The sequence below is a fragment of the Exserohilum turcica genome, assembly GCF_000359705.1.
Source record: "Exserohilum turcica Et28A unplaced genomic scaffold SETTUscaffold_3, whole genome shotgun sequence".
NCBI classification, from domain to species: Eukaryota; Fungi; Ascomycota; class Dothideomycetes; order Pleosporales; family Pleosporaceae; genus Exserohilum; species Exserohilum turcicum.
In genome coordinates, this window is record NW_007360136.1 from 1,109,404 (window position 1) to 1,132,676 (window position 23,273).

Genomic DNA, 23,273 nt, shown 5'->3' on the forward strand with positions numbered 1-23,273 from the left:
GGCCATGGTCAGGTTCATGGTGCGAAAAGCTGGGCTGATGGGCCAGTCGGAGCGGGCGTAGGATGAGATTGGCCTTTTGGGGTACATGTCAGTTTCCCAATGCGTTTGAAATCCACATGCTTGGATCTTATCACCCTCGTATATCACTGGGTTTGTCCTCGTCGGAAGGCCGCCGCCAGCGTCCTCCAGCGCCCACCAGCGTGGCGGTCCCGTTTCGGGCTATATCCAGGATATTGGCGTCTCTCCAGAGCTCTGAAAGGTAGTCGTTGAACTTTGCGTTTTTCGCAAACGGATCGGGCTCGATCCACTCGTCCAGCAGCGCGCCGGGGACGTTGTTGTTGCGATAGTTACCCAGCTCAAAGTATCCCCGCGTGGTTTTCACACTGCAATGCTGCGTGTAGCTCACAGGCGCCTCTTTCTCATCAACTGTATCCACATCCACAAAGATGTCTTCAACAGCATCCTGTCTGCTGCGAGAAAGCCGCCATGGAAACTTGCCCCGTTGCCCGGGAACACAGATGCGGACGCCAAACTGGGCCGATTCGTTTCTGAAAGAAGCGGTAAACGGGGCCTGGCCTTCACAGATCGAGGGAAACACAGACTTCTCAATCATAGTACATCGCACCGTCGAGTTGAGTCTCATCGCCCGCTGCCGCAGAACCCCAGTCGTCGTGCCGTTGGGCAACGCGGCGACAAAAAACCCGGTATCGGGGCGGGCCCAGGGCCCCAACTGCTTCAAATACGGGGCATTTGATAATTCAAAGGGCGAAGGGTTCTGCAAGTCCGGCCACAGATGCGTAGGGACCTCGGCCATGGAAAGCGAAGCCAGTGATTTCTCCAACTGCTGCACCACCACGCCTTCGGGTATCATAGCGATGTCGGCGGGCTCCGCGTCGTATCCAAGCGACATGTATCGCCTGGCTTTGCCAAACAAGGTGTCTGAAGCCGCGGGATTGTCTCCCGTCGTCATCACCAACACGCGCTCTGTCGACACGAAGCCCTCGCGGATAGGTTGCTGGACACTGCAGAGCAAGAGGAAGAGCGCCGCCAGCCACAGGAACCCGCTGCCAGACCCGGACCATCCCGACTGCGTTGCGTTGCCCGCAGCATGTGTTTTCCACGGCGGCCAGGACTCAAGCAGGATGCTTGGATTCGACCATCCGGCGTCTGCGAGCGCAAATGTCTGGCGCACACTGACGCTTTGCGTCTTGCCGCGCCGCTGCGTAAAGACGACGGCGGCCTGGGCGAGCAACGCCGAAATGAGCGGGATCGTGACGATGCTCACGACCGAGTTGAGCACCGCAAGTACATCTACAACGCGTCGCTGTGTTGAGAGGTTGCTCTGTGTGAACACGGTTTGGACGTATGAAGGCAGGCCCACCGGATGGTAAGTCAGCACGCAGGTTAGTGCCCAGGGTACCACGAGGAGCGGGACGTAAAAGGCCAGGATCCAGAGCGCACGGTGTCTGTAGCGGAGCGTAGGGACTTCCGAGGCGCGAGGCTTGGGAGATGCTGCATTTCTTCTTCCCTGATGGTGGATCAGTGTGTGCTGTGATTCGGGTTGCTCATGAAGCACATGCGGTGTCTTATTTTCGCCGTGGGACATGGTGTCAATCGATGATTGCTACAGCAGTCCAAGGGAAATCTGAGAAATTATTAAAGCCCGCTGCATGGTCGCCGAGCACAATGCCAAGTCTATTCACGATGGCTTCGCCTCCTTTTGAAATGCCAGGGTTATCGCTCTTGGGGGCCTAAGTGGAGTACTTAGTCCCGGCTGCATTCAGATTGAATGCGGCGCGTTTCTACAAGCAACAAGTCAATTGCATCTCTAGACACCTCTCCACTGTGTATACTCAAGGATCATGCATCAGGTATGTTGAGATCAGACTGGATTTGCTGCAATATTTTCAACACAAAGCAGCCTATGTTGCACTTCGGGCCTTTTCTCATCGGCGCAACAGCGGGGCAGATAGGCCCTTTGAAGATCTACAGCCTATAGTAGAAGATGTAGTACTGCAAAGCCTGGTCTCGCCGACTTAGAGTGTGGTTGCTGGAGCCCGAGCACTGGCTGTGTAGTCTTGATGTATGGCTTTATAGGCGCCGTAGGTCCAACAGTGCTTCTTGGCAGAACGCCTTAGTCTGGACGACAAATGAGCTGCCATGTTGGATTTGTCTGGAACAAAGTAAGGTCGCCGTCCACTTGGGTTGACTGTTGAAACTAAGCTCTGCTATCCTCGTATACTCACCTTCACGCGAATCAAGGCAACTTTAAATAGAGGTTTCAACTGAACCACACGGGAGAGGGTTGGCACATAGCCACACTATGCTATGCTTGTAGCCAATATTCGATAATGTACAATCCGATGACCATGAAATACAAACGAGGGCCCGAGAAGAGACGTGGCCGAACTACGCATGGTACAATACAATCCAGGAACAAAGAAACGCTAAACTAACATGTAAACCCACAGCCCATTCCCATATTTCCTGCCATATTTTGTACAAATCGCTTTTTATAATTGAAGTCAGCATAGGCATGCTTAGTCTTCAATGACACTGAGGAGAGAGTCGAACACATCGTCTTCATCCTCTTCGGTGTCGAGGCGCCGCCGTTGCGCATGATCACCGGAATCTTCTGACTGCGCGTCGCTATCGTCGTTGTCGTTGTCACTACCAAAGCCACTGTCATCCCCCGAAAAACTTGTAGCCTCTTGCGCACCAATGGCAGCACCAGCCACAGAGCTCGACACACTCTCGCCATCGGTAACACCATGCCAACTTTGCTCGCCGTCATCATCGTCGTTGTCGTCGTCTGGCTCTGTGTCGCCAGCATTGTTGTAGGCATTGAAGACAGGACCAGCTACAAAAGGCCCCGAGTGTGGTGTTGCATAAGCGAACGTTGATTTGCCAGTCATAGCAACAGAACGTTGGCTTGGCCTACTCACAATGTCCGAGTTGGACCGTGGTAGCGCAGGCTCCGAAGAAAAGAATGGTGACGGTGGTTCCCGCGAACGCCGAGGGGTTGCATTCCATATTGAGGCGGGAGCTTCTGTCCGAGCGTTTTCCGGTCTTGGAGATGACGAATCTGTTACGCGACGTCTTTTAAGTCTCGTCATCAGACTAGGAGTGCGCGACAACGTCTGTGGAGTAAACGCCTGCTTGACTGGAGAAGTATTCAATCGGCGCTTGGCCGAGCTGGGCGGGAATGTGTCCATGGCCGAAGTGGATACTGTACGATTGCGGTGGAGCGATGGGCGCAGATGATTCTCGCTCAGTGGAGAAACAGGATGAAGCTGCCTGTTCTTCAGAATGGAATTGGGCGTCATGGATCGCCGCCATTGTCGGTCTGCAGGTCGCATAGACAGTTGGACAGAGTGGTTGCTGCCGAACGAAGAGTGCACACTAGGAGGCGGAGCATCGTAGGCCTCGACAAATTGCCAGCACGTCTCTTTGGCATCCGCTTCGGGAACGTGAGGTTGACCCTGTTCATCATTGCCTTCCACCTGTGGGATTTGGACAGGTTGATAGCGAGGCAATTGTCTTAGCTCCGGCCATGACTGTTCCATAACAACAAACTCGTTTCGATCGACTTGCTGTGTATACGCTTCGCGATGAGTGACATACAACCTCTTTTTTCCTCCAGAGACTCGCATCATGACACCAGATGCGAGGAATTGAGCAGTCCAAAACGCTGAGCTTGACATTTCAGCAGGTGTGAGAAACCGGAGTCGCGATTCCCTGAGCACTTTTCGTAGTGGTATGTACGATGCCCGAAGGCCCGGGTAAGCAGCAATCATAGGGTTTTCATCACTGTCGTCGTATTGCAGGTAATCGAAAACATCGTTGAACGCATGGGATAGCGTTTCCTGTACGTCCTTGGCACTAGCGCCCCGAAGGGTAATGTTTCGCACGAAGCCACGGCTTTGAAGTCGCTTGTAGACTAGATTGTTGCTTCCACATGCTTTGGCAAACAGCCAGTCGTCAGTAGACCCTGAAGCCCAGTTGCTAATGTCTTGGTTGCTCCATCCGCTTTCGCGCTGGTTGAATGTTGAATTCTTCCCTGGCGTTGGAGCAGCTGAGTAGGGGCTTGAGTCGGTATCTCGTCTCAGAGTCTCTGAGAAGGGTATTTCTGTGCTTGTTCTCGAGGTCCGGGCTTGAGTCCATTCTTCGGAGCTCTGGGTTGTGGCCTTGTCTGTGTTGTGCATTGGTTCGTCCGGCGAGAACCAGATGCCTCGTAAGTCAGGCCCCCATGGTAGCAGCACAACTTCAATTTCCCAGGGAGCCAGCGATGTGGGTGGCGCTGCAGCTTCTAGCACATCCAGTCTTTCCTTGATGTGGTCAAGCTCCATTTCTGTTTCTTTACGCTCCACTGCCGCGAGGATAAGAGCCGATGAGGTTATGGAGTTGGCAGAGTGGTCGGATCCAAAAGACGCGCTATCCTTGTCAATGCGCTTTCGGTTGAAAGGGCTGTCGCTACCACGATCATCTGCAGCCTGGTGCATCCTATCGTGCTCGTCCAGGCGATGTTCCACATCGATAAGCCTACCCTCATACATCTCCAGCGTCTGATTGAGGTCCTCTGGCTGCACGTAGTTGAAGGATCCGTTTTCTAGCATATCCAGGCGATTTCCAAGGTCTCGCATAGTGTTAGCTACATTGGGTATCGAGTTAAGCAAGTTATGCAACGGCGCGAGGTAAGACACGAGCTTTTGAAGTCCCTGGGGAGAGGCCGACTGCAAGAGGCTCTGTAGCTGTTCCTGTGGCAATGAAGGAGAGTTTTCCAGCAGAAGCTGAGTGGGAACCGTAGCACTTGTTGGACGTTCTGGCGAGCTGGCTGCTTGCTGCGGCATGCTTGAAGTCATCCTGGCCAATGTGTCAATCAAATTCTTTCCTTCTTGAACAGCCCGATCAGCAGCACTCAGGTCTGGCGTATTTCTAATGCTTGGAGTCGCGACCTCTGTAACGCTTTGCACGCAATCTTCGGGGTTGTATGTGTTTGGGATGGTGTCGCCAGGTATGTCAAGCTGTATGTTGCGATTGAAGCGGAGAACCTGCTCGAGGATGCCGCGCGATGGACTGTCGGCATTTGCATCTTTGGCAATCGAGTTTGCTGCAGCCGGAGAGCGGCCTGTCTCGTTGCAGTGTCTCTGTGGGGTGCCAACAAAGTTCATATCGTCTGGTATGGTCGGCGTCGGCGACGGCTGACGCCTGAGGTGTTCCATACTCTCCAAATGCATCGTCGAAAGTCCCAGCCCTGTCACCGTATGGTGCGACTGGTTCACACCATGCCTATCTTTGCTGTTAGTCATTGGACGCCGCTCATGAGATAGCAAGCACACGGAAGGGATTCCAGGGAGACCGCTCGTGCTAGCGTGCGATGGAGTGTCCTGACTTTGTGCTATGCGACCCCGCTCGCAGGCTTGTGGAGTCTGTGGCAGATGTCGCTGGGTGTGAGTATTGGACTGTGAAGTAAAGCGCTCATGGCGCAGGCATTGGCCCTCGCACAACACATGGGGTGAGGGCAGCGGGGCAGATATCGGGGGCGGCAGGCGTTCGGGCGCACGCGACGCACTCAGATGGAAGCAGGCATGGTGCCCGCACACACACCAAGTCGAGCGCTCGCTGCGAGAGTGGTGCTCTGTGCTCTCATCGTGCAGGTCGGCGCTCAGCCTGTCCCAAAACTGGTCACATCCACACTGTCCTAGACTGGCGTCGCGATAATTGCATGGTCCGTTTGGGAGCGATCGTCTCGAGGGAGCTGGGTGTGAAGGCGCATTGGTGTTGGGTCGCGTGAGGTGCGTACTTGGGTCTCCAAGCCCCGCCATGGATGACGATGGCTAAGCATCCCGCAGAGGACGCGATCAGTCTAGAATTGGGCCATGTCTCTGCGACTACGGGTAGAGGCTGTGGAGCGGTTAGCAGCGAATGCGACAGGCGTGGGGAGAGTGAGGGAGGAGGGAGGGAGTGAGGGAGGAAAGAAGGAAGGGCGCAGGGCATACCGAGGGAACAGCGGCGATTTTGCGGAAACCAAGGCGAGGGGAGGGCGCGCGACGGGGCCTTTATATATGTATACGGGCGGGAGTGGGGAGGGGAGGGGAGGGGAGGGGAGGGGAGGACGCGACGCCGAGAGAGGAGAGGGCGTGAGCATGTGGAGGGGGAGAGAGGCCGACGATTACTTTTGGGGCCATGACTCTTTAGCACAAACGCATCCACAGCAACGGGTAGTCGCCGGCGCCTCAAACGCTTCCCCGGAGTCTGGATACGTGCGGGACGGCTTCTCGATAATAAAAGCATGTCGTTGATAGGCCGCCGCGCCCTCTCGCTCTGGAGCGGCCCTGTCTAGTCGACGTCTGCACGATGCCACCCTTGCAGCCGGACGTGCATTGCGCGTGGGAAAAGCAAAAAGAGAAGACGCCAACCCTGCAATCTGCGCAAAAGAAGTCATCATCGACGGTGGCCTCGGCCGGCATTTGGCAAGGTGACATTGCAGCGACGCCCTGCTGATATGTGTATGCATGTCTATGTACGACGGCGGCTGTAGACGTTGCGACGGGGAGGTGTTGCGACAGGAAAATGTTGCACCAGGCAGACATGCACATGTGCATGTGCGCGACTCGTTGCCGTCCGCGCCGCCCGACTTACGGCTGCCAGGAAAACGATGGACGACTCGACTCAGCGCGCGCAGCTGGGCGAGTGCGAGCGCGAGTGCTCATCTTGGCCATGTGTGGTGCGTATCTTGCATACATACAGGATGCGCTAGCGGACGCGCCTCTGCAAGACGCGTTACATACCCTTGCCTTGGCGACGATGCTGGTTCAAACATGCATATGCAAGACGCGCCTGGTGTACCAAGGAGCCCGTGTCCCCACCTACCATTCACGTGCTTAGAGTTCTATCACCATATACCAGAACAACAAGATATAATATTTTAAATACACGTGCTAGTACCTTGGTGTAAAGAGAAGCAGCTTGAGCGTTTTCGTTCGATTTCCTTTTGCAAGAAAAAAAATACCTTTGTCACCTGGTCACGTTATTCTTCTACTTGTATGCGGCTAGATAGGGACGAGTCCCAGGGAGCAAAAAAAAAGAAAAAAACATACAACAGCAGGGATTCGCCAGTGGTCACCCACCTAACTACTAATCTGAATTTTTTTAATTAAACTTTTTGAAACTACTTATAAGTAATAGTACTTACTATAATAAGTAAGATGTTTATTATCTTCACTAACCTTTTAAAGAAGAGGTGTATCTAGTAACTAGTTCGTCTGCTTGGAATGCTAGAAGGGGTTTTAGAATCGGGCAATATGTGTGTATCATATTGCAGCGCATCACCTTTAAGAAGCCAAAGTTAAAGTAGATATTGAATTTAGTAGTGTAGGCTATCTAGCTATTCCTTTCCGTCATCCATCTCTGCAATAACCCCACTCATTTCCATATTCCCTCAAGGCCTGCATGAATACCTCTGTGCTATGCTAATGGTGAGTGTCATCTTACAGATCGCATCGGCAGTTGCCCACATCGTGCCACTTCTGGAGAAGACGGGCAGCATTGGAGATAGATGGCTGCAGCCTAAGGGCGTTGATGATAGATCCCTCCTCAAAATCGCATAGCAGACCGGAACGACACCCTTGTATATGGAGTTCCTGGACTCGGGCCACCTTAGCCCTCATGGCCTTGTCATGAACGCCCCATAGGGCTACCATCTTGTATATGTACAATCCGTCCATCCGGTACTGGGGCTCACGAGGTTTGCGGTGGGCGTTGGAGTAGAAGGTGACTCGGAAAATCGAGGGGCGATACACGAGATGCGGGAGGGACTTTAAGACGGTGGACACTTTGTCTGCTGGGACTTTGAACTGCACACCTGCATTCACCAGCTCTTCTAAACCGGACATGACTTGGTTGCAGTCATTCTCGCTGTCTAGCAAAGCCTCTGCGGCCGCGGAAGACAAGCCAGGCCAGAAATAAGCAATCCTGTGCAGCGAAATGTCTCTGTCGGCGGCTTTGTAGTTGAAATGATGGATCTTGAGGTACGCGTAAGCCTGGTCGACTGTGATGTTGGGAGAATGCACATCCAGCAGCTGAACGCAGTCCCGCTTGGCCTTGGGGTCTCATATGTCCTCCACGCTTGCAAGAAAGGCTCGTGGCGGCATCGTGTTTGACTGTGAAGTGTCAGAAAGTTAAGGATACTATCAATTGCAGTGTACTTGCTGTATCGCTACTGTACTCTGGATATGTCGTTGATTGGGTTGACGAGAGTGAGTTGTGGTGGTGCGAAAGAGAATCTTGCCAGAATTAAAAGGTAGTCTTATAGGCAGAAACATGGACAGTGCACAAGAGAACCGCGGTGAAGGATGATACAAACGCGCCTGGTGGGCCTAAGACTAGAAGCTTCGGTGACGTAATTGGACAATCATAGTAGATTATGTAGGCGGGGATGAACGAAGGTACAAAGATGTTAGAGATTACAAGAGAGTAGATGCACGTATAAGTGGAGGTGAGTATAAGTGGAGGCAAGTAGGAATGGAGGCGTGTAGGAATGGAGGCATGTAGGAATGGAGGCAAGTATAGATAGAGGCATGTAGGAATAGAGGCATGTAGGAATAGAGGCATGTAGGAATAGAGGCATGTAGGAATGGAGGCATGTAGGAATAGAGGCATGCAGGAATAGAGGCAAGTATGGATAGAGGCGTGTAGGAATGGAGGCGTGTAGGAATGGAGGTGTGTAGGAATGGAGGCAAGTATGGATAGAGGCGTGTAGGAATGGAGGCAAGTATAGATAGAGGCATGTAGGAATGGAGGCAAGTAGGAATGGAGGCGTGCAGGCACTCAACAGTGTAGGCATACTCAGTGAAGGCATGCTCAGTGAAGGCTGGATCCCCAATACTGCTCACCGCTCAGTTTCATACGGCTAGCCCCACTCTGCCCTCTTCTTTATTGGTTGCAGCCTTGGTGTTGTCTCACTCATCACCCTGTTTCTTTGTATTCACCACTTATCAGTTACAGGCACCAAACGCGCCATGGCCCACCAAGTCTTGTTTGCCTCTCACCAGCGCTCCCGCACAACTATTTCGATTCTACACCACCACCAGCGACACCCTCTATCGCCGCTCGCGATATCGTCGCTGCCTACGATATCGTCGCCGCTCGCGGTCTCGTCGCCGCTCACGATCTCGTCGCCGCTCACGATCCCATCGCCACTCACGATCCCATCGCCGCTCACGATCTCGTCGCCGCTCACGATCCCATCGCCGCTCACGATCTCATCGCCGCTCACGATCCTATAGCCGCTCGCTCTTTGTTAGTATATTAGGTTGTGCCAATTCTTCTCTAAACACACATTTCGCTACCTCAATACTGCTAACCATTCGTGGACCACTATCAAAAGCTTATATTTGATGCATCTTGTTATTCGAAACAGAGAATCGCATAAACACAATAGAGGACATCCTATTACCAGTTAATGTTTCTCTTAAACTCGAACCGAACGAAAAGCAGACAGCATGGAAAAAACCAATCACCAATACGCTGAAGGATCTCGCACAACCCGATGTGACCCCAGGAGATATTTTAAAAGAATATTTTTCTTTCGACAAAATGCAGATAAAAGAGATAAGGTTATATGTGTACTAGCTTGTTTAAGGTGCCTGCGCGGCTTCGTATACAAACACCCCCAAGCAGCATTCTCAAGAAGCAATTATTCAAAAGATCTCTGACCGCGTCTGTGCGACGATGGACCAAAGGCTCCCATTCCTGGACGGCGAATTTCAGAGAATTGCCAACGACCTACGCCAAGTTGTGGAGCAGTTTGTGTCGTCTATGATAGCTAGCACCACCAACCTGAATTCATGTATTAAACATCTGTCGAATCTCGATGTCTGTTGTTCGGAACATGGCGCATCGCCGAAAGCAGTTGGCCAAGCAGCACATATCCTACTAGAGAGGGATACAGCAGAGGGCATCGAGAACGAAATCGCAATCGAAGATATGGTATTGATCGTGTCTAGAGATATAAAGTGGGATGGAATTAGCATGCCTAAACCCAAGTACTCAAAGACAACAACAATCCGGAATCTAGAATCATGGCAAAAGACCGGACAAAGGGGCACAATCATGTCGTGGCTTCGGTCCCAACAGGTTCGCTATAATCCAGACAGAGAAGATATCTATTTGCTATGTCCCAACGAATACAACAACGTGGTTGCAAAAAATGAACACTAGATACTGAATGCATTGGTGGAGGAGCATCGCTACAATGCCACCAACCTTAAGATGAAGATTGTACCACGGCTCAAGGTTCACACTCCAACCCCTGGCTAGGACAAGCCCAAGCCGCCAACTACTATGGACAAAGACCTAAAAAATTTCTTCAGCTACGGCGAATACAAATCCTGTGTTTCTAGCCTCTTCGAATGCACGCCCCCAACAATTGAAGCATAGAATGACACGAAGTCATATTTCAGTTTACTATCAAGCGGCGAGCCACAGCAGGATACATACAAGATAAAAGGGATTGCCCAACCTCTGCGTCTGCATCACCTATTGCTGCTCTCTCAGCTGCGTGGGATGTCTGAAAAGTTCCCCGTGATATTCATCTCGGACGAACTTGGCCTAAACCGGATCACAGCTGCATGGCTTCTTATATGGCAAGATCACGTCACAGGGGTTATGGTAGAAGAAATAGAAAGTGAAAGAGGTAGCACGGGCGATGGCGCAAAACATCTCAGCGCTGACGCCCCAGAAGGGAGCACGTGTCTATCATCAGACCGCTTTCCTTTTCGTTGTCTCTGCGAACCTGCTTCCACGACCAGACCAGACACGCGTACTAACCAACAATACCTCGTAAGATGCCCCACAATAGAGGTGCTTGCAGCGTGGACATACGAGTATAAAACTCTCTTTGATTTCAACAATGAGTTCCTACCGCCGTCACATATCCTGTCTGAGTCAGGCAAGTGCCCGCCCATTCACACTAACTCAAAGAAAGAATGGGCCGTTGGAAAAACTACAAATATAGCAGTTTCCCAGTGGCATGTTTTTCTTGAGTACTACAAGCCAAGGACAACAGACTTCAAAACAACGTCTATGCTTTAGTGCAACAAAACATCACGTAAGCAAACAGGCGGTTATTAAGCAGTATTCCTACACGAGACAGCACGTATGAACTATAGCAACACCAAAACATCGCCTATCTTCGTCGACGATGAAGATAAAGATTCCAGTCTATCAAATGTGTATGCAGATACGGACGAGCCTTGGAACGTATACATCCTACACAGTCTCTAGTGGTCAACTCGTGAAGAATTCGCGCCATATCTTAAGCTTATACGCACATAGTTCAAGCAAAAGATCAAGTATAAAAAACATGCGTGTCAGGCATCAATGCAAGATAACATCCTCAATAAAATACGCGGACTATTGAGCAAGACAAACGCTAGAAGTGTGGTGCAAGCAGAGTTTTTCAATAAGGACGGTCGTCGACAATACCCAACAAAGCTCAGACAGCTCTTGTCTGCCATCACCATCAGGCGGTATCACGACACAACCCTCTTCCTAGACAATGATCAGAATCGACAGATTAAGCCACTTCCAAACCCTATCCTCTTAGGAGAACGTTTGAAGTATGAAGATGCATGCTTAGAAATATGCAACTACGACTTCAACACCATTCAGCAAGCACTCAAATCTACAGTTGATCAAGACACCCCTAACAAGGATATCAACTCACTCATCCCAAAGTCTACTTTTGTTCGAATGTATGAAACATGCCAAGTCATAGCAACTCTGCCATCACTAATCAAACTTATTAAGAACGACGAGTTTAAGAAATAGAAAAGGGTGGAGATGCCATCGCACCAAGACAAGGACATTGATTCACTATCTCTATATTACGACCTATCGAGTAAGGCTCTAGAGATGCATGATTTTAGGCCTGAGGATGCCCTCTTTGAAAGGGTGGTGCAAACAACTATAGATGACCCGAAGATGCAATGGCTAAGGATTGTCATTGAGGGGATCATGGCCAGGGACGTCCGAATCATGCGAGATCTTCAAACTACGAATAATGCCGCACCCACCACGGTTGATTGCAAAGGAGAATGTCAACTTGAAAAGATGGTAGTAGTCGTGCAAGATACGTTTGTTCAGTTAATGGTCACAGCTGCATTGCAATAGCTCCATAGAAGTGCGAGCATCACCAATTATAATTCAAACATGAATGCAAGAATACAAGAAGAAAACATTAGGAAGTTCCAACATCGAGCAAAGGATTCTGAGCACCAGGAATTTAGGGACAGTCTCATGACTAGCAATGACAGCAGCAAGGAACCGACCCACAACAGCGACCCTCGCATCTTGGTCGCGGTTTTAGATGCAGTCGCACCAAACATTGATCTAACATGCGTAAACTACATGATTTTCCTCGAACCAGCTCTGTTTCTGTTAAAAGAAGTGCGCATTGCTAAGCAGATGCACGGAGCGACACAAACACGTTAATGCTTCATATACAGGCCAGTCATTGAGGGACTTTCTGTCAAGGATATGGCAAGGTCAAGAAGGCAGAGGAAGAAGTGGTTAGATGGGCTCCAAGCGATACCAAAACTTGCAGGGGAGCAAAACGTTTAAATGATTTCACGCAACCGCATTAAGGAAAGCGACATGGTTTAATGTATTTAATGAATAGGTAGCCTGCGTATTATATACACTCTTCTTAAAGCAATATGTCTTGTATAAAGTTCCTTTACTGCTTTAGCAATGCTTTCCCTTCTTCCACAACCATAGATATAATTTCCTCTAATGCTAACGTGTCCGTCTTCGCAAGATGATAGTTAACCAGCGCTGTCTTTGGACATAACATGCGATGTACGTAGCGCAGAGTGTATGACTAGAGTTGTATCATACAGCGAACAAGATGACCAACATTAATTGGCTAAAATCCTGTTACTAACGAACAACTCTCAGGCATTGTAACATCCTCTTTTGGCTTAAATATAGAATTTAATCCTTATAACGCACGAAAAATAGCATTTGTATCAATACTTGTAAACCAAGATAGAACTGCAGACTTGTTATAGTCAAAACCATTCATGCGAATTAGCTCCCCAAGCTGTGAGAGCGTGATGCCATTTGTGTAGTCTAATAGTCCATAGATTCGTTGAAATGTTGAACGAAAATGAGGGTGTAATGAACTATCGCAAGCGGCGAGATTGAATCCCTCGTAGTGGATATTCGTGTTGATGATTTGGTCGTTACACTAATACTGCTTAACACAGACCTAGAAAATCGAAGCCTCTGTTCCCTTGTTAGGACAGAACTCAGTGTCGACAAGCCAGAGATAAGTTGGATTCTCAGTCAACCAGATAAGTGCTTTGAGTTGTGCTACAATGGATGGATCTGTTAGAAGATGAAACCCTTGAACAATGTTTGGAGCCGAAGGTCTTAGAGATGACTTGAGCGACATATATCCCTCCCAATGGATCTGACAAAGAGTTGAATTTGTGGTTAGGGGTGACGTGCATCTGAAGTACGCTGCACAGGACGGTCGATCGTCGACAGGATACGATGTATAGTCGCTGTCAGCCGCTGCGTTGTTGATATCGCTGATGTGGAGTCGACTCCCTGTCTCGTCCAATGGAAGCAGCGAAGTTGTCTTAGTGTCGATGGTTGGAGGGTAGCAGGCGACGTCAGTTAGGGTGATGTCAGTTATCGCTAGTAACCCAAATGGCATAGAAGGTGCCTTGTGGATGAGTACAAGCCGAGATGCTAATGCTAGAGTTTGCAGAAGCTTCTTAATATTAGTGTATCTCTTCCATCCTATATATGGCTCGAGAAAATGCATGGTTGTTTGTGGTAGTATTTGGACCTAGTCTGAGGCGGGGGCGAAATACCACACATCTTCGAACATCCTTAGTTGCCATACTGAACAGTCGTTGTCTCTTGTTCTGCTGCCTTGAAATATAACGTCAGCTATACCAAGCATTGGCCAACGGGCATCTGTAAAAAAGGACGTGATGTTTTGGAATGCACTTAAGAAGTTCTAGTGGAACTTCTTGTTATAGAACGCGCACGCATTATTCTTTAACCCTGTCACCTAGAGTGCTATTGGTATTAGAGTGCGACTATCGTTCTTGAAATGAATAAAAAGCGCAAAATGATCGGGTGCTGTTGAAGGCTGACTACTATAGCCCTCATCGAATATTCGAAGTGGCGTAGCTGATTGAATCTGTATCACTGTTAATATATGTACTAATAATCGAGTGGTTTATAATTACAGTATCAGAGAATGTATGAATAAAACGGGCGATAAGGTGTACAACAAGCATACGCTGTTGAGAACGAAAGAGATCTGCGTTTGACTTTCTCATGTCTGGATGCGGGACTTTTGAAGTATGATAGAGCAGCCTGGACATGTCTGCAATAGAAGAGGCTCTGGTGTCGCTCCACGGTGAAGCATACGACCCAAACTATGCCATCGCTTCCTGCTCTTGTTGAACGTGGTCCATGTATGCGAACTCTTGCCCTGGCGCGGGCATTCCACTGTGACGCCAATCTGGTGGAAGCCCAAGTTTCTCCAATCTCGACTGATGCGATTCGAGCCTAGAGCCGAGGAACGGCATACTAATTCGAACATCGTGCATCTGCTCCTACAGATAGTTAGAATTGTTACAGATTTGTTGGTGGCTTTCGCATACCCATCTGAACATCCACTCTCTCGTAGAGTAATTAGGCGTGGTTGTTTCTCCAGGTACTGCGCATGGTCTTGAAACGAATGGCGTAGGTTAACGATCATCTGGACCTACGTTGGTATGCGACACTGAACTTGGCGATTGGTCTGGCTCTAGCTGGGTATCTAATGCCTTAAGCTCCCGGATAACCTTGTTGCAGAATGTCTTGAGTGGTCCGCTGGTAAGCTTCGCTGCTGGATGCTGACTATCGCGGACGCGCTTTCGCACAAGTTCTACAGAGATAGCATTGGCGCTAAAGTACTGTAACTCTCCAAGCGCCAGCTTGAAGGCATCTTCGTCTCCAGTGATGCTCTGTTGTTGAGACATTCTTGTCCTGTGACGCGACACAGAAGCGAGCGGTCTGTTCTTATTTAAGCAATACTCCAACACCTGCGAGCCGCTGCCAGGCAACAGGTGTAGGTGGCGAATGCGATACGTGGGCGATACCCTGACAAGCGGGGTGGTTGTGTATAACGGCGGGTGGACGAAAGCGTGGACGTTGTGTCTGAGACTTCAGAACGTGCGGCGCAGTTTATGGGCGTTGAGTGCGACAACGAGGCGGATGGGTGCAATTCTGAATGAAAATTATATACGTAGCTGGTGGACACGCGAAGTGTGGACAAAGACGGACAATAAATAGGTGGGAGAAGGTGCGGTCTGCGAAGGCACCGCGGGTGCGGGAAACACCATTCCAAAATTGGACTAGTTTGATAGAATATATACCAAGATGATAGAAATGTACAAGCGTGTAGGCGTGGAGGCATGGATGTGTAGGTGTGGAGGCAGGAATGTGTGTAGGCGTGGAGGCATGGATATGTTGGCGTGGAGGCATGGATGTGTAGGCGTGGAGGCATGGATGTGTGTAGGCGTGGAGGCAGGACTGTGTGTAGGCATGGAGGCATGGACGTGTAGGCGTGGAGGCAGAAATGTGTGTAGGCATGCAAATACAAAGTTCATTTGGTCATACTGCTAAGTTACAAAGTCGTTTTCAGAGATGTATTAAGGTATATCAGATGCGCCGCATCCTCTTTATACGCTCTGACCGTCTTCGTTCGCAATTTGTAGGTACATTTGGTGTTAATGAAGCCTCTGACTTGCTAGGCATGCTGTCACCCAAAAGTGCCGTTGCCACAACTTCTTCGTCATCAGACGAATAAGACCTATCTCGACTCGAGCTTGGCTTGTATTCCGACGGCGACGGGTCTTGTGCAAATGCAAATGGTTGCTCTTCCTCCTCTATTCCAGCACTGTACTGGTCCTGCTCTGCCACACCATTGTCATTGCTCATTGTCTCGTCGATCGATGTGCCCCAACTCCAACGTGTCGTTTCTGAGTCATGGCTCGCATCCTTGTTTCTGTCTTGACCATCCACGTTCTTATTATGTTCATCCATGGCTCCAAGCAGCGATGCAGGTATACTGAAGCTCGATCCGTAGTCAGACACGGCGACGGGCGTAGACAGCGGCATGCGTGGTGGTGACGTGGCTTGGATATCATGTCGCGCGCCGCTGCGCTCTAGAAAATAGTATTAGGACGAGTTCTCATGCAGATTGTTGGATGTAGGGTTGTTGGATGCCGTTGTTGGTTGGTTTAGCTCGTCAGCATCGTATGGCGTTTGTGGGTCAACCGACGAGGACGGGAACAGGCTTAATTCGCGCGGCGGCTCCAGAGCATATGTTGTAACTGGCTGACTTGATGAAGTGGAGAGTAGGATGATAGGGGCTGGATGAACAGCGGGTGAAGATGCTGGGCTCTGTCCGCTTGACGATGACATCTCATTAGACGCGCGCGGTCGCTGTGCGGATGTTGGAGCTAGCTGGGAACACGAACGTGGTTGATCTGACGAATCGGAAAAGAACTGCAATACTTGTGGCCGTTGTGCAGATGTTGGAAGTAGGTTATATGCGTTAAGAGAACTCGTGTCTGATACGCAAGGCCGTTGCGCAGATGTTGGAGCTGGCTGTTCCATCGTGAAAGAGTTTCCGTTTGACCCAATCCAAGCAAACACTTTTCTTTCTCGCATACTGGGACCTTGCCTAAACCAGAGGCTAATTTTATCACAGAGACACGTCAATCACTGCAGACAGGTAAGAGGCTGCTTCGCCACGCTTGTATATTCTTCACATTATCTGCTATCCAATAACTACTCGCTCTCTCACCACATTTCATCAACCATCTTACACTACGCTCGTGAACCCGACTGGCATACAACTACACCAGAACAACATGCCGTCGCTCGAGCGAATCGAGGACGGGGCGTACACGCGCACCAGGGAATGATCGCATTGAAATAAGCTGAGGGAAGAATACTAAGGCGTTTTTGGTTCTTCCTACATCGTGCTTGCCATATTTGCTTTCATGTGACATCATGTTTATTAACAACATTACCCTATCACCCCTCCACACAAAGTTCCCTTGTTAGAAACTACTCACTCTTTATCCACAAATAATGGATAGTTAAACCAAGAATGGTTGGCGCATGCTAATCCGCACTGACTGTGCACCGCAGGAAGCGAAGTCCACAGAAGGTATGTCTCAATCCCGCTAGAGAAGATGTGATCTAAACATAATACAGATGTATTGTCTACGCGAGCAGGGGTGGCTATCCAGAAACTGAAACTGCTATCTGCGTATACGACAGTCAGTGACCTTCGACGAGATGTCAAAAGACAGCTGGATCAACTAAAATTCTGGTGGGGTAATATACATAGGCGGAAAACCAGTGATTTAAAGAGAGAGGGTGTACAAATAGTGATTGCTATGATGCTCGACTCTGGAAATGTCAACATCAAAGGCAATTACGACGACCGCGACGAGTCTACTCACACTTACCCAGCGACAACGACACCCGCAACGCCTGATATACAGCTAAGTCTGCCTTACTAGGGTAGCAACAGCCATCTTCAGCAGACTGCGAGCGGTGCATCTATTTCGCCAAACCCAGCCACCACAACAACCAGCCCATCAGCTCAGTCTCATATCAGAACCCTGTCTCAAGCAAGCAATAACGCCACAAGCTCAAAAGCGAATCCCCACAATTCCGTTTACTTATCGACGCGTCTAGCTTCAGACAACAGCAGGCCAGCCTATACACACACAACAAACGTAAAAGAGAGAAGTAACCAACCTCACCATCAGCGAGTCAAAGGCAGCTGGCAGAGAAGCATTCAAGACATCACAACAAATACACAGACGCGTCCAGAGATCACAATAAGGCATGAAGATACTGAGGAGGCGCGTGGAGGTACTGCCACCAGCCCGTTGTCTGCACCACCCACGGCGGCCGAGCGTGGAGGCACTGTCACCAGCCCGTTGTCTGCACCACCCACGGCGGCTGAGAATGGAGGCACTGCCTACAACCCTTTCTCTACACCACCCACGGCGGTCGAGCGTGGAGGCACCGTGGAGGCGCGTGGAGGCACTGCCTACACCCCGTTGTCTACACCACCCACGCCAGCCGAGCGTGCAGGCACTGCCACAAGCCCGTTGTCCGCACCAGACACAGCGGCTGAGAATGGAGGCACTGCCACCAGCCCGTTGTCTGCACCACCCACGGCGGCCGAGAATGGAGGCATCGTGGAGGCGCGTGGAGGCACTGCCACCACCTCGTTTTCTACACCACCCACGCTAGCCGAGCGTGCAGGCACTGCCACCAGCCCGTTGTCTGCACCACCCACGGCGGCCGAGCGTGGAGGCACCGTGGAGGCGCGTGGAGGCACTGCTCCCTCTAGACCAACTATTCAACACCCATGCACAGTCTTATCACAGAAAAGCAGTGCTTCAGTTCTTCAATCTCAAGAATCTCCTCTTCAACCACTAGACATTCTTCGCCCTTGCGTTCAGACTCCACAGCCTTCAAGTATCGTACACAACTTCAACGGTCCAAGCAAGCCTACCACAAATACATCTCCTTCTCTCCAGCTATTCGCCAGAGATAGCGCGCGACACGATGCAACACTGCCGTTGCAACCATCCGTAACTCTTCCAGTCTACATCACACCAAGACCATCAGCCGTAGATATTACGCACCCCCAAGAGCCTCCTTTTACGACTATTAGCAAAACAAGCGCCACTCAATCTTCAACTTCAGCTCATGCTTTAAAGCACAGCTCAAGTTCGCATACAGCATCAAGCCAGACTGGCCAGACCACCAAGTCCACTCAACAACAGTCCTAGGACACTCGTAAAGGAGTTGTCAGCGGAACTATCTTCCCCAATAACCTACCCTCTAAGCAGAACATAACAGATGTCGCAAGTGAACAAAGAGTTGATACAGTGCATGATAAACGACTGCGAAGCTCTACTTCATCAGATTCAGGAAACCCAAACTTTGAGCACACTAAAGAGAAGGTTAAGCAACTACCCCTATCTGTTCAACCCCCCCAACAATTGCAAAAGAACGGTATTGTTGTTGTCCAGGACGACGATGAATCCGCCTCTTTAGTGAACATCGACTCGCTCGGCCTTTTCGCTAGACAAACAACTAGGAAGTTTAAGATGTTCATACACGGTAGACTACTCCAAGTTCATTTCAGGCCTGATTACGTAGACCTAGTCTACTTAATTGAGCACCCATCGCATAAGGACAACTCACAACATGCTATTGCAGTCAGGAGACAGCTAGCGTACCCGCTCCGTATCAAGAACGCAAGGTCAACAAGTTAGTTTATAGTTATGTTTTATATCTAGTATATTACTAACTATTGCTAGGGAGTTACACAGTAACAATTGAGGTTGCTCAATACTTAGTTAATCAATGGCGCATCCAAGAGCAACTTAATCTATTCTTCCAGTGGATCCAACGTTACCAGGCCAATAACAATATCCAGGTTCAATGTGGAATGAACTGTGGGGATGTTATTAGTCTATCAACAAAGATAAGCTTTACGAAATGCCTCGACCATCTTCGAAGGCATAGAGGGCTAAATGCAAACGAGAACACAGTCTCAGTGTGTCCTAATAATGGATGCTATCAATACTTTGCATCAAAAACACTAGCAAAAGACCATGTAAAGCATTGTCTTCGTAGCTAAATATAGATGCTATTAATACTTCACATTAAAGGTATTAGCAAAGGAACATATAAATTATCTTCTTAGCTAAATATTATCTTAATATACTCTATTATAATAACTGAATAACTTAAGAGTACTACTAGACGAACGAGAGACACAGAATTCTAGTACCTATGGTCGTATGTACACGGAAAAGCGCTCCATGATTTATATTCTGAAGTAACCTCATTAGAGAGTTTGCCATAGCGTGCCTAGCAGGCTGTATCACTGTTTCTGGTGAGAGGGTGGTAAGAGCAGCAGTCCACTAGCGCGACACGGCATGTCACATGACCGAGCACTTTTCTCGCCCAAATAGGCAAAGTGCAGAGAACGCCATCGCTTGCGAGCCGGGATGACATACATCACTCATACGTACACAGATACATACATGGTAGTTGCAGAAGCAACGCTCACACTCGGGCAATCCTCCGTGGCCATTTCCCTCCAACTCTGAACTCGAGGATATGGCCTACTTAGGTGTACTTGCCGCTACTTAAGCCAGACCTCATATGCGCATTAGCTCAAAACGTCATTGCATCAACTTGCACAGCACTATACTTACCAGCATACCGTCGACGCGGCACCAGGCCACCCGTTGTAACCAGCGTATCCTTAGTCCCAACGACGATGCAGTAGACGGTCCAAGCGGGAATCACCATTGCAATTCCCACTCTCATTTTCAGATCTGCGGGCTGGCAGTCGTCGAGGGCCAGTGTCTCGGGCGCGTGTTCCAGCTGCCACCTTTCCACATCGGTCAAGGGCCTGCCGTTGACGCGCACAATGGCGTCGCCTTCTTCGGCGAAATAGTAGAGCTCCTGTGTCGTGTACTGGGTGCGCGACTGGTAGCCGGCCTGGAAGAGCATGCGGCGAGCGAGCCAGGCGGCTTCATGGGTGAGGTAGTGCTGCATTGCCGGCGGGTTGTTGCGCGCGTAGTTGATCTGCGTGATGGCGTTGGGGATGCGTGGAGCGGGCAGGCGCGGACACGATATCGGCGGGACTTTGGTGCTGAGGGCTTTGAACTGCGCTTCGACTTGGCCTTTTGTCCATTTCACGGGCTCGGACGAGAGCGACAGCTCAATGTTGATGGCTTCTTGAGATGCGGTCCAGGACGCCAGGAGGCTGGCGATGGGGCTTAGGGGGGTCGACGCCATGTTGTGAGAGCGAGTTGTACAGGTTGTGGCGGGCTGCGAGAAGACATGGTATGGAAAATAAATACGGGTGGTGAAGGCGTGGAATGGAGCGTTTGCGCCTGCTTCACGGTCGCTTTCACCTCACTTGGCGACTGGAAACAACAAAGTCGAACATGGCATACATGGATGCAGTATCCTACTCTACGCGAGCCGGAGGCCGTTCTCCTCAGGCTTGAACCATTCTCTCAGCAGATCCTCCAAGATGCCATTAGCGCCCGCCTTTGCCTCGTCGCTACTCTTGCCCTGGCACTCAATGTAGAGCTTAATCTTGGGCTCTGTCCCGCTGCCTCGCACGGTGAAGACGGCGCCGTCATGCAGCTCGCACGTGATCATCTGGCTCGTCGCGTCCATGGGCAGGTCGGGCGTGTGGTCCTTGCTCTTTGAGTCATAGCCCAGGGTCAGATCTCGCCAACGCACGATCCTCCGCGAGCCGATGGCTGAAGGGTACGGGCTGCCCAATGCGCGGATCGCTGTGAACACCGACGTCGTAACCGACGGCGATGGCGACACGAGATACGTGTTTGCGTCCTCGAAATAGCCAAGGTACTTGTACAGTTCTTGCAGCTTGGCATATGGCGTAAGTCCCTGCGACGACCAGTGTGACGCGGCCGTAAGAAAGACTGCCGCAGCGCTGATCGAGTCCTTGTCGTGCACCGTCTGCGGAATCATGTACCCCAGCGCTTCTTCAAAGGCGTAGACGACATGGTAGCCCTCATTTTCGAGCTGCCGTGCCACGTTTCCGAGCCATTTGAAGCCAGTCAAGGTCTCGGTAAACTTGAAGCCTTCTTTCTTCGCCAGGGCTGCAAGCATCCGAGAACTGACTGTCGACGCCAACATGGCCAGCTTGTCTCGTGGCTTGGAACTGGGATAGCGTTCAAAGAGGTACGAGCCAAGCAGTATTCCCAGTTGGTTGCCAGTAAAGATGTGCCATTTGTCCCCTACCTTCTCGGCCGCCGCAAGTCGGTCTGCATCCGGGTCACTTGCAAGAATAAGGCGTGTCGAGGCCTTCTCTGCAGTCTCAATTGCCAGATCGAGCGCCCCCTTTTCTTCTGGATTGGGGAACTTGACCGTCGGGAAATCTGGGTCTGGTTGTGCCTGAGCCTCGACAACACTCATCTGAGAAGTGACTCCGAGTGTCTCGGCGCATCTCTGCATCGCGGGGAGGCCGACGCCATGCATAGGAGTGTACACAAATCGAAGTTCAGGGTCCATCTTGACGTGGGTATGCTCGGGCTGTGCAGCACAGAGAATGGCCTTGTGGTATGTATCCTCCACTAGGGCTAAACTTCCCTCGACCAGCAGAGAGCTTTCCACTACCGACGTATCCCACGTGACTGGCTTCAGGTTCTGCAGAATGGACTCTGCAATGCCGCTGTCGTGCGGGGGAATGATCTGGCAACCATTGGACCAGTAGACCTTGTACCCGTTGTCCTTGGCCGGGTTGTGGCTCGCCGTAATCATGATGCCAGCAGCGGCCTCGAGATGGCGCACGCCGAAAGGAACCATGGGCGTGTGGCTCGGGTCCTCGTACCACCACACCTTGATGCCCTTTGCCACGAAGGCGGCTGCGGTAAGCTTGGCAAACTTGTCCGAGTTGTGTCGCGCGTCGCGGCCGATGACGACGCCTCGTTTCTGTACATTTTCCTCGGTCTTGAGGAGATAGGCTGCCAGTCCTTGGGAGGCTTGAATGACCGTCAACGAGTTCATGCACGCGAAGCCGCCCTGCATCGGCCCGCGGAGTCCAGCGGTACCAAAGGCGATACGGTGTCGCAGTCGTCTTTCCAGCTCATCGTAGTCGCCGTGCACCAGGAGCTTGTATATCTCGTCCGTCGTCGTCTTGTCCTGGTCCAGCTCCAGCCACTCTCTTGCCAGGTCCTTGATATCCTTGGCCATGTCTGCGGGCGCCATGTGTCTGTCCACGAGGAGATGAGGAAGCAAGAGGAAACGGGCAGTCGACCAGATGTTTGCTGCCTAATATGCTGTGGAGCGTGCCTGACGCAGCCGCAGGTTCTTGTTAATCTGGTGACGGCGGCGGAGTTGCCCGAAGAGAATGGCAAAAGCGTTCAACTGCATGCCCAGGTGGGGAAGGGGTACCAGCCATAGACTGTACCAGATTTCCTCGCCATGTCGGGGCGCTTAGGGTCGACCTGATGACGGGAGATTTACGCGCACAATGTGCAAACCACGCGAACTACATGTATTACTGTGCCCTGGCCTCGACATGTGATGTCTCTCGTCCGCCCTCGCCCACATGGGCGTAGCGACCGCCGAACGTGGGGCACGATGTGTGTGCCTGGGACAACGGC

General features: G+C 50.8%; 10 protein-coding genes across 10 annotated transcripts; 3 read left to right on the plus strand and 7 right to left on the minus strand.

Annotated features, from left to right (window-relative positions):
• Window positions 1–130: 130 nt before the first annotated feature.
• Window positions 131–1,662, minus strand: SETTUDRAFT_136898 (uncharacterized protein; the record flags this gene model as incomplete). The annotated part of the gene is made up of 1 exon (XM_008029159.1): window positions 131–1,662. Exon 1 carries the CDS (start codon window positions 1,604–1,606, stop codon window positions 131–133), a length of 1,476 nt encoding a protein of 491 aa, XP_008027350.1. The 5' UTR covers window positions 1,607–1,662.
• A 647-nt stretch (window positions 1,663–2,309) lies between these two features.
• SETTUDRAFT_163636 (uncharacterized protein) lies at window positions 2,310–4,913 on the minus strand. The gene has a single exon (XM_008029160.1). It carries the CDS (start codon window positions 4,860–4,862, stop codon window positions 2,541–2,543), a length of 2,322 nt encoding a protein of 773 aa, XP_008027351.1. The 5' UTR covers window positions 4,863–4,913; the 3' UTR covers window positions 2,310–2,540.
• Window positions 4,914–7,490: 2,577 nt separating this feature from the next.
• SETTUDRAFT_32048 (uncharacterized protein) lies at window positions 7,491–7,895 on the minus strand (the record flags this gene model as incomplete). Its single annotated transcript, XM_008028801.1, has 1 exon — window positions 7,491–7,895. One exon carries the CDS (start codon window positions 7,893–7,895, stop codon window positions 7,491–7,493), a length of 405 nt encoding a protein of 134 aa, XP_008026992.1.
• Window positions 7,896–8,715: 820 nt separating this feature from the next.
• Window positions 8,716–9,313, plus strand: SETTUDRAFT_32049 (uncharacterized protein; the record flags this gene model as incomplete). The annotated part of the gene is made up of 2 exons (XM_008028802.1): window positions 8,716–8,721; window positions 8,948–9,313. 2 exons carry the CDS (start codon window positions 8,716–8,718, stop codon window positions 9,311–9,313), a joined length of 372 nt encoding a protein of 123 aa, XP_008026993.1.
• A 419-nt stretch (window positions 9,314–9,732) lies between these two features.
• Window positions 9,733–10,221, plus strand: SETTUDRAFT_32050 (uncharacterized protein; the record flags this gene model as incomplete). Its single annotated transcript, XM_008028803.1, has 1 exon — window positions 9,733–10,221. One exon carries the CDS (start codon window positions 9,733–9,735, stop codon window positions 10,219–10,221), a length of 489 nt encoding a protein of 162 aa, XP_008026994.1.
• Window positions 10,222–11,844: 1,623 nt separating this feature from the next.
• On the plus strand, window positions 11,845–12,174 carry SETTUDRAFT_32051 (uncharacterized protein; the record flags this gene model as incomplete). The annotated part of the gene is made up of 1 exon (XM_008028804.1): window positions 11,845–12,174. One exon carries the CDS (start codon window positions 11,845–11,847, stop codon window positions 12,172–12,174), a length of 330 nt encoding a protein of 109 aa, XP_008026995.1.
• Window positions 12,175–13,273: 1,099 nt separating this feature from the next.
• On the minus strand, window positions 13,274–13,837 carry SETTUDRAFT_32052 (uncharacterized protein; the record flags this gene model as incomplete). Its single annotated transcript, XM_008028805.1, has 1 exon — window positions 13,274–13,837. The coding sequence occupies one exon, from the start codon at window positions 13,835–13,837 to the stop codon at window positions 13,274–13,276; it is 564 nt and encodes a 187-aa protein (XP_008026996.1).
• Window positions 13,838–15,732: 1,895 nt separating this feature from the next.
• Window positions 15,733–16,191, minus strand: SETTUDRAFT_32053 (uncharacterized protein; the record flags this gene model as incomplete). Its single annotated transcript, XM_008028806.1, has 1 exon — window positions 15,733–16,191. The coding sequence occupies one exon, from the start codon at window positions 16,189–16,191 to the stop codon at window positions 15,733–15,735; it is 459 nt and encodes a 152-aa protein (XP_008026997.1).
• A 3,313-nt stretch (window positions 16,192–19,504) lies between these two features.
• SETTUDRAFT_20330 (uncharacterized protein) lies at window positions 19,505–20,928 on the minus strand (the record flags this gene model as incomplete). Its single annotated transcript, XM_008028696.1, has 2 exons — window positions 19,505–19,569; window positions 20,340–20,928. The coding sequence occupies 2 exons, from the start codon at window positions 20,926–20,928 to the stop codon at window positions 19,505–19,507; spliced, it is 654 nt and encodes a 217-aa protein (XP_008026887.1).
• A 180-nt stretch (window positions 20,929–21,108) lies between these two features.
• On the minus strand, window positions 21,109–22,860 carry SETTUDRAFT_154440 (uncharacterized protein; the record flags this gene model as incomplete). Its single annotated transcript, XM_008029161.1, has 1 exon — window positions 21,109–22,860. One exon carries the CDS (start codon window positions 22,858–22,860, stop codon window positions 21,109–21,111), a length of 1,752 nt encoding a protein of 583 aa, XP_008027352.1.
• Window positions 22,861–23,273: the final 413 nt, after the last annotated feature.